The sequence below is a fragment of the Epinephelus fuscoguttatus genome, linkage group LG20 (genome assembly GCF_011397635.1).
Source record: "Epinephelus fuscoguttatus linkage group LG20, E.fuscoguttatus.final_Chr_v1".
Taxonomy (NCBI): Eukaryota; Metazoa; Chordata; class Actinopteri; order Perciformes; family Serranidae; genus Epinephelus; species Epinephelus fuscoguttatus.
The window spans coordinates 13,188,591-13,198,493 of record NC_064771.1 but is presented as its reverse complement, the minus strand read 5'-3'; the positions used below and the strand labels follow the sequence as shown (position 1 = coordinate 13,198,493).

The 9,903-nt window shown below is 41.0% G+C and overlaps 1 protein-coding gene across 1 annotated transcript; it reads right to left on the bottom strand.

Annotated features, from left to right (window-relative positions):
* Positions 1 to 1,828: 1,828 nt before the first annotated feature.
* On the bottom strand, positions 1,829 to 9,811 carry pdap1a (pdgfa associated protein 1a). The gene is made up of 6 exons (XM_049563511.1): positions 9,626 to 9,811; positions 8,560 to 8,642; positions 8,407 to 8,481; positions 7,941 to 8,065; positions 7,639 to 7,790; positions 1,829 to 3,372 (listed from the first exon to the last, which is right to left on the bottom strand). Exons 1-6 carry the CDS (start codon positions 9,636 to 9,638, stop codon positions 3,338 to 3,340), a joined length of 483 nt encoding a protein of 160 aa, XP_049419468.1. The 5' UTR covers positions 9,639 to 9,811; the 3' UTR covers positions 1,829 to 3,337.
* Between the last annotated feature and the right edge of the window lie 92 nt (positions 9,812 to 9,903).

The window sequence follows — 9,903 nt, the reverse complement described above, 5'->3', positions numbered from 1 at the left end:
AGCAGGATCTGTTTTTCAGTCAGTTTTTAAATGATTTTTTATTTAAATGTGTCTCTTCTCAAGCCTTCTTATTGGCATTAACTGCTATTGCTTTTAGTTTCTAACATAAAGTTAATTTTTTAATTATAGGTTTGGTAACAATTACTTACACTTCCTGTTACAAATACGCACAGAACCACTTTTTTTTTTTTTTATTATTTTTTGAACTACTTAAAAAACAAACCAAAAAAACAGCTGAGGTCACTACTTTGTGAACACAATAATAAAATAAATAAATAAATAAATAAAACACACACACACACACACACACACACACACACACACACACACACACTAGTAACTAAAAGTTTTTAGAAGTTGTACTAACCCACTGTCAGCTTTAAAAACTTTGATATATCACATCCTTTCTGTTTGGCCTAACTTGTAATATAACTATGTTCTGTAATTTGTCATTTGCTCATGATTATTTATTACACATGCTTTGTACCTATACATATTGAATACTTTAATTCTCCATCAGTGTACAGTTACATTTTTACAGAAACCCCTGTTGAATTTGTGATTAGATGAGCTCACCTGACAACCTCAGTGACATCCCTTCAGTCCCAACCCTAAACATTTTAGTGAACAGTGCAGCCTGAGTCACGGCTCTGCAGATTATATGTGGTAAATCACCATGAGCGCTTCTGTTGCTGTCTTTGGATTGTGGTGAAATGGCATCCTCTTCAGATGCTGGCAGTCACCAAGGCATCAAGAGCGGCACGCAGGTGGAGGGTGTAACCCTGGTGACTGTCAGATGCTGCAGTCTAGTGGTGACAGTGGCAAAATGCACAGAGCACGAACAACATGTCTGACATCACTGACTACATGCACAATACTATTCCACTATTATTTAGAATATGACAATATTCTGAATTTGAAATGAGTAACAGTATAGTCTGTTTGATCTTTCTGATTTAAATCTTTTTACAAATGCAGCATTTCCCAATTGAGATGTGGGATATGGATGTGTTATGCAGGTTTTAGGAGCATTATTTGGACACATATACAGCACATTAGATTATGCGTCTCAGCTGGGGTTTGTACCATACTTTGTGACACATGGCCTCTTGCCTGTTTACAGTCAGCTCTGTGCGTTGTCACGGATACGCTGTACACAAACAAGCCAACAGTTTGGATTTCCGAGGCTGGAGTAGAGATGCATGCCCAAAAGAAAAGCACGCATATTTGGTCAAATGAAAAACACATTTACTTATTAACATTATGAAAGACTTGAGTATCAACATGTTTTTGGTGCAAATATCACGACGCTAAACTTTCAAGAAGGTGGTTGAAGGAAGGAAAGGAGGACAAGGCCGCCAGTAGTGGAAAACTCTGGAAAAATCCTGTTTTGATGCACAAAACGGCACAAGCAGCTCCAGCTGTTCCACCTTTCAATATATTGATGTGATAGATAATGTCAGGGCACCTTAATCGGCATATACACGGCTGCATGCAGACAGGAATACTAGTGGAATGTTCATTTTCATTAGCTATTTAAACACTTTAGTAGGAAAACTTGTGTTTTCCAGAATAAAGGAATATTTTGTGCATGTAAACTTTGACATTGTGTCATTTTAAGTCTTTCTTGAATTGCTTCTGGATCTGACTTAACTTCTGCGACATTCTGTATTTAATACACTTGTGTCTACTGACGTCACTTTCAGAGTCAAACCAATTTGCAGGTAAAAGACACTTCACAGAATTAATCACAAAGAACTACAACTTCCAGCTGCTTTGTTAAGTACATGATAAACATTTACAAATTTGAATACAAAACACCACATAGTCATTTATCTATTGTTGAATTTATTCTTTAAAAATGACTTCAAATACAGGTTGGAAAACTGGAACTAGATTGTGGCTACATTTCTTACACTTCTCATCTCAACAGTTTGTTTTTTAAGCTATTTCCATGTTATAGGGAATACTGGTGTCCTGATCAAGGCAAATCCCCCGCACACTGAGTTGGCAGTTTATCATGTACATCTGTGCAGTCCACACAATACAAATGCCCTGCAGTAAATCCTCTCCTTGTGGAGTTTAGAATTTTGTGTTCTGGTTTAAAATGTCAGAGAGCTGAGTGGTCGCTGGTAATTTTGGTACTAGTGCTGATGTAAAGGACTGCACTGAATTCTTCGTGTACCTAATAAACTAACTCAGTGTATGTTCTTTGTAGGACTTCAATTACAGGAGTAAGACAGTGAACTGGTCTTGTGTAAACTGTGTAAAGGCAACAAAAGACACAATCCCTCCAACAGAACCACAGAGGACCCCATCAGAAACAGGGCAAGGCCACGGTTACTGAGGAACTTTGAGACGATGCTTTCCAGCACTGATGACAACTTAAAAACGTTTCTTGTAGGCAATTCAAGTAATATTCCAGGTGCTTTGAACAAAAGATTACAAAACACATTCTGAAACACTTTTGAACTGACAGCAATAAGATGATTCTAGTGAGCAAAGTGAAAATTTGGAGGGAAAGATCCATGAAAAAGCAAAGGAAACTAAATATTTTCTACTTTGAATATGTGTTGCGGAAGGAGGACTGCCAATTCTTCCAACTGTAACTTGCCAACTGAAACAAAGGGGATCAAAACATGGCGACTCTGGGACAAAAAGAAGCTGGTGGAGAAAGATTATTTGTGTCTAAATGAAGGGGGAAATCTTTAGAAAATTATACCAATGCCTTGTGCAACATATCCACAAATTCTAAACTACATTGTATAATTCCTATATATCAGTTTATCCTCTGAATAGTGTTCTTTTTCTCCATCTGCAGCTGCCGTATTACAAAACAGGCGAGATGAGAGAAAAAAAAGGTAAAGCACCAAAAATATCCCCATGCATGTTCACTGTAACACCTGTCCAGTCATTAAGTAAACTTGTATTAGGTAACCTTGTAAAAATGTATAAATCAAAAGGAATGAAAATAACTTCAGCAGCTTCAGAATTAAAACCCTGCTGGGTGGGGGAAGAGCAAAGAGGTAGTGAAGCACTTGGAAAACCTGCGATTGTCTCCTCTGGAGGAAGAAAACTAGAGGCATCCCAAATGTTGCATTCCTCTTCGTCTCGCTTTGATCCACCCGTTTTGCCCCGTCCTGACCAAACTGTTATGGAAGACCCACGCCTCTCTGATTTGAAATGAGGGACAGGAGTTCAGGAGTGCCCCTGATCTGATGCCACTCATACTGGTCCCCCTCCCCGCTCTCCTCCTCCTCTTCCTCCTCCTCCTCCAGATCTCCGTCTCTCTCCATCCCTCTGAGACAAGTGCATGTTGAAGCTTTCAGGTAGTGGACTAGCGCTTTGCTTTGGCTTCTTCAGCTTCTTTTTCTGAAAAAAAGAAAAAAAAAGAGGCAACAAAGAGAATTATGTAAAGCTCAAAAGAAAAAGATGATAGTTACGAGGAGGGCCTGCTCGAACAACCCAATAAAGTAACAAATCTTGTGTGATGCCAGGACATTTGCTGAAGTTCCCACCTCCTCCTCCTGACTAAAACACATTTGCATTTCATGGCCTTGCGTGTCAGGACACCGTGTGTACACAGTAAGTAACCAGTACGTGTATGAACAAATCTTTCACAAAAAATCCTCAAGCTTAACTGAGAAAAAAAAAATCATGACATCACAATCAGTAGCTTTCTGCACTGCAGCTCACTGGTGACTGAGAGCACCATGTTTAACAGTAGGTAACTTGCTCATTAAAACCCATGATCATACAGAGCAAAAAAGGAAGATGCAACCAGTTGCAAAACACGCTCCAGCTAATCAGGGCAGCCTTCAACAAAAAGGCAGTGTGGTGCACCTCGCATTCAGAAACCTGCATAACGCACTCTGTCTGATAGGGGCCTAATGTTGTGTTCACAGAACAAGCAACACAGCAACAGGTTAAAGGCCCTGACACACCAAGCCGACGGTCGGCCGTTGACCAAAGTCGGGCCGTCGGTGAGCATCTGTTGGCCTAGTTTTTGCAGTGTGTGCTGCACCGTCTGCCCTTCAGTGTCGGCGTCGGCGGCTTTTTGGCCACTGAGTTGAATCACCGGCGGAGCTAGTCGGTGAGAGAGAATACTCTGATTGGCTGTTCAGGTTTTATTTCCTCGCCCCTGTAGCGAGTGAATCTGCCTGTAGTGAAACTGGGGCTAACCGGTGCTTCCTCCTCAGGCTCCACTTCACTCAGCTGCCCACAGACCAGCTGCTTCTTCCCACTTTAACCTGAATAACAAACCGGAGCTAGCTGGGAGGCAAGCGGAGCGTTAGCCGCAGCATGACTGGAGGAAGGCACAGGCAGTTAACCTCTGCTAGTCTGAGCTAGCCCTGGCTCTCTGTTTGGATCCAACCGGAGCACCGAGCCCTGGGGCCTGTATCACGAAGCGAGATCAACCTTTCCTAGGTTACCCAGACCTATCCTGGGTTGACTAACCCTAACAATGGCAATCAGGATAATCGGTATCACGACGCTGGATATCAACTCTGTAACTCAACCCAGGGTTGCTTTATCAAGAGCCGTGAACGCGCACGCAGCGGACCAATCACAATCATGAGAGAAGCGCAGCGTCACTGAGCGTCCTCACAGAGCGCCGTATGTGAGGGGAAAAAACAGTATTTCTCGTGAGGATCAGAGATTAATTCTGCTAAAATATGAGGAGGAGAAAAGCAACATTACAGAAAAGGCCAACACCGTGGCAGCTGCAGGAGGAGGAAACATGCATGGCAACGCATAACGGGATGAATAATGTTTAGTTTTAGTTTAGATTAGTTTATTTGCACATAATGTTAAAAACAGACCGTATAACATTTACAAGATTAAAAAAAGAAAAGTGCCGGAGAGGTTAGAAGCCACTAAAAGCTTATCAAAGAAATTCCCCTGTCAAAACATCAATGAAATCACATAATAGAGAAGAAAAAAGCAGGTAAGGAAAGAAGAAATAGAGGAGGAGAGAGGGAAAAATCAAGACAAAACAAGGTAGCAAATAAAATGATGTGTAGGTTAAATTACTCATCACTGGTTCAAGTAGCTACAGTACCTGTACCTGTACATCTGACACTGATCACACTCCCCATGATCCCATGAAATCAATGCTGCGCAGATGAATTGTGTGTATTACAATTATCGTCTAACATCATTGCGTCCGATAAATTGGTCTTCTTTGTCATAACGTTATATATGCTACAATAAAGCTTAAAGCTGACGCCACTATTAAATCATATCAACACCAAATTGATAGTCTGAATAAAATCATCCTGATATTGAGCTGTGTTAGAAATTAACAGCTGTGTAAAAATATACTTAGTCTCCCTCTTTAAAAAACAAAAAGGAAAATCCCTCAAACACCATGAAGTGTAGACATGATAGGCTACTTTCCACATTTCCAGCAGCAAAGCTGTCAGTTAGGCCCATTATCTTTAACAGGGATCATTTCCTCCAACAAAACAAAATGCTGGCACTAATTAATGGTGCTATTAAGTGTCCGCAAATGATCAGTTTCTTTCCTATGAAGGGGTGGGATGAAATTTCGACTTCTTTCCACTCCTTTTTGAACAATCTTTTCATTGTCTGTTGTTGTTGCATTCTTTTCTTTTTTATTGTTCAAAATAAACTTTCAAATCAAAATCAATCACATTAATTAAACTTCTGTCATGACTGGGCTGCATTTCTGTCAGCGGAGTCATTTTTTTCCGAACAGCTGATTGGCCAGTGGGTGGTGCTTTTTATAGGATCAGATTCAACCCTGAACTTACCCCGCTCCGGAGCAGGATAGCCGTTCAGAGTAAGTTACCATGGTGATCTACCCCGATAAGAACTGAACCGGCTTCGTGAGACCGAAAACCCAGGGTTAACCCTGAAGTTACCTCGCTAAGACATTAATCCGGCTTCGTGATACAGGCCCCTGGTTTGTTATTCAGGTTAAAGTGGGAAGAAGCAGCGGGTTTATCGGGCAGCTGAGTGAAGTGGAGCCTGCAGAGGAAACATCAGGACCGTCTGAATGTAATAGTCCGTGGAGGTGCTGCGGTGCTCGGCTGCACAGATAGGAAACCCTCAGCTGACAAGATGTACCACTCTCTCACTCGGCTACTTTGTTTATCTCATGCATTCCCTGGACTTCCAGTTTCCCTTTTTGTGTTATTTCCTCTCACGCAGGCGCAGAACGTACGTGCTACTTGGCCGTCGGATGTAGCCCGTGTAGTGTGTTCAAATGCAACTGACACAGGGTGACATGAGGCGACGTAGACGACGCAACAGTTGGCTTTTGTTGCCGCTAGTTCTTTGATGTCGTTTTGGTGTGTCCGCACCTTTAGAGTCTTTTTCAGTGGAAGCTGGAGACACGAAGCTACAAACTGACATCTGACACTTGATGCTGCTGATGGGCATAGAATAGAATAATCTTTATTGTCATTGCACAAATAAGGAAATTCTGTTGGAGCAGTCCTCCAGTTGCCCAGGCTTTATATATATATATATATATATATATATATATATATATATATATATATATATATATATATATATATATAAGATAAAATAAATAAAAACAAAGAGACATATATACACAATAGGGTACAATTATCAAGCATGATGCACTACAAATAAAAGTTAAGCCAGCCTCAACTTTTTTCAGCACTCTTATGACATGGTGAGGCATCAACCAATCATATGTTTTAGTTTGTAGCTGTGGTAGCCTACTGTATCATTTAGGTTACTTAGCGGATGCTATACTAGCTGTCTGTGTATTGCGGTGCACACAGGGATGCAATGGGGAGGTGAAAGGTGTTGTTAAAATGTGGCTCAAACACTAAACAAAAGCATAGATCTTGTTTTCACCTAATACAAACTTTAAAGGACGTTCAGTCGAGGTGCTTTGTTGCAAGTAGCAGGCACACACAAGCCTGTGACAGCATAACCAGGGTTGGAAATTAACTTTCTGTCCACCTGCCACTGTGGCTGGTGGAATCAGCCACTCAACAGATTATCTTTGTTTGGCTGGTGGATGAAGTAAATCTAGTAGCAACTTGCGTATTTTACCAGCATTTGGCTGGTGCTAACACTTCAACAGTAGCTCTGCAACAATGTAACTGGTCATGCTATTGCTGTGTCATGTGTAGTATGAAAACAGCATTAGAGCACCTTGAAAGCCACAAAATCAAACATAACTCTGTTCATGTAGATCAGTGATCGTAAACTAGTGGCCTGCCATATACATCTCACAAAAGCTTCCCATACAGCCCCCAGAATATTTATGAATTCAGAAAATGTGAGGAAGAATAAAAATGCGTTCCAGTATTTTGGATATCTCGCAACTGAGATAGAGGTAATATTTATTAGGAATGATTTACCAACTTTATTAACAACTTACAGAAACACTGTATGCAGTGTCCACCTTCCACCTAAATGGAAATGTTCAAAACAGCAACAGAATAAACTTGCTACTGAATTTAAGACAATCAGAGGCAGTCAGACGTGACTGATGATGTGTCTACAGCTGTTGAAACAAAACTGAAATAAATACTCAAATCCGTGAAGTGATTTACAATTTCCACCCCGAGGACAAAAAGTTTTAACGTTATGGAACTGTTTGGTGCAAAAATCATTGCAACCTCTCACCTTTCCTGAGTTCATCTCTCTTCTTGGCAGCATCCTCCCTCTGTTTCTTGATGATGGCCAGTCTGGCCAGGTCGGCCCTGGCCTGCTCAGTCTTCCCCTCATAATGGAGCTTCATGTAGCGTTCCTTTGATTTCTGCTTCTCGATCTCCTCTCTGGCAGAGAGAACAGGGGGGCATATGCATAAGATCAAGTTAACAAAATAAAAAGCCTGGTGCCAGGGCAAATGATTTGATTTAAGAACCTCAAAAATACAACAACACAAATACAAATAGTCCTTTCCTAAGTAACTGTGTGACACCTACCTCTCCCTCCGAGACAGCTCTCTGGGAGCATTAACGTCTACCTCAGCCACCTTCTTGTTCTTCTGAGACACACGGTTGGGATTCTCGATCTGTATAAGCCCCTCCACTCCACTCCTCTTCCTGGACTGTGTACAAAAAGGGACACCTTTATAAAACACAAGTGAGACAGGAAACCACCCCTGCAGAGCTGGGAAATAATGGCAGAGGGTAGTGAACTTTTCAAAACACACTTTCAGACCCATTTTATTTTTCATGTGCATTTTTTAATTCCCCACCAATGCCAAAAGTAATCAATGTTACATAAGAATACAGACAGCAATGACAACAGATTTTCAGCTATGTGCATTTTAGCAAGGCAAGACTTAAACGCTAATTATTAGGTGTAGTGTCAGTCCTTTAACCCCACCAAGTTCTAGATCGAGTAGTTTCACTCCCAAGTCAACATTAAAGCCCTGACATCACTCACGTCAGATTCATCTTCACTGCTGCTCTCTTCATCAGAATCTGCAGAGCTCTCCTTGTCTGCACCAGGATTTTCTTCCTGTTAACATACACATTGAATCAAACCAGACCTAGTCTGACAGTAACTCCATTTCTGTCACAAAAGGTTTTCACTCACCAACTCTTTCTGTGCTCTCATCTGTCGGTCAATCTCATCAGGGTTGCTGAATTGCTTCCCTCTGCCCTTGTGGCCCCTCTTCCCTGTAAAACAAATGTAATAGTTGTTAAAGGCAATTCAACTGCATCCATCTGTTTTTGAAGTTTGTCATTATACAAGCAAACTACAATGTGTGCGAAATCATTTCCAGTACAGGGACACGTTTACATCTATGCTACATCCACTCAACAACTGTACGATGTAATGTCATTAAAATGTTGCCCTTGAATTAGTAACAGCCTCAAAAAAACTTTTTTAGTTGATACTGAAAGGCCTAGACGAGACACTATGATAATTTCATCAGTCACAGTTTGCGGTGATGTATAATCAAGATGGCATTATGTGGTACAGGTGTGTCTGTCTGTATGTATACTCTCTGTATGTGGACACACCTGTTCCTAACCATCTCTGGATGATAACATCACAACACAGTTCAAACTTGTAATTACAGTTCTACATTTAAGATCTCAAGCTGGTGCAAAGTGAAAACAAGGACAGAGAGTATGCGGGGTAGGAGATGAGTCACACATGACGTTCACTGAGGGCCAGCTATTTTCACAGGCAAAGGTAGAGCTAGTATTCGGGACAAGAAGGCAAAAACAGCCAGATACATATCCAGTGAATACTTAAACAAAAGATTTGCGCACATATCTGGTGGTAGCAACAGTCGCTATCTGCTAAGAAGCAAAGTAAATGCTAATACATATGTTTAGGTAAGCTACAGCGCTCTACTTTGCACATGGTGCTAGCGGTTATAGATAAACGGCCAGAAATAGACTCGTTAAACCGTTTAAATGCTGAAATTATCATCAAGTATTCATGTTAAGACATTGATTAATCACTAATGGTACATGCTGTGTCTTTCCAGAATCGCTCACACCGGCAAATATTCCATGCTAACCGGTTAGCATGCTAAAAGCTAAGCATGTGAGAGTTCATAGGATTTCATAGTACTTTAGCGAGCTAACAATTCGTCAGCTCGAATTAGCTTGCTGAAATTAGCATTTACTTTAATGTCAATACTTACCACCCCGAGGCATTGTTAATAGCGAAGTGTACACAGATAAAGTCCGCTACTGAATCGTTGAATATTGTGATAGTTGTAAAAGCAAAGGCGACGGCTTGAAGTGTTGAAAGAAAAAGCTAGAAACTACTTGGTCTCTCCCGCTGTCGGCACCACCAACGTTGAAACACTGCAATAACTGATGAAAGTCTGCGCCTGCGCAGTTAGGGCCATTCAACCAATCATTGCACTGAGCATTTAAACTTACATGTACAGCCATCAATTAGATAAAGAGGGTCAAA

Excerpts from the sequence above, each read along its gene's own strand:
- pdap1a (XM_049563511.1), bottom strand. Across the intron at positions 7,791-7,940 it reads GAGCTGTCTCGGAGGGAGAG|AGAGGAGATCGAGAAGCAGA; the intron begins GTAGGTGTCACA and ends TCTCTCTGCCAG. Across the intron at positions 3,373-7,638 it reads GAGAGATGAACTCAGGAAAG|AAAAAGAAGCTGAAGAAGCC; the intron begins GTGAGAGGTTGC and ends TCTTTTTTTCAG.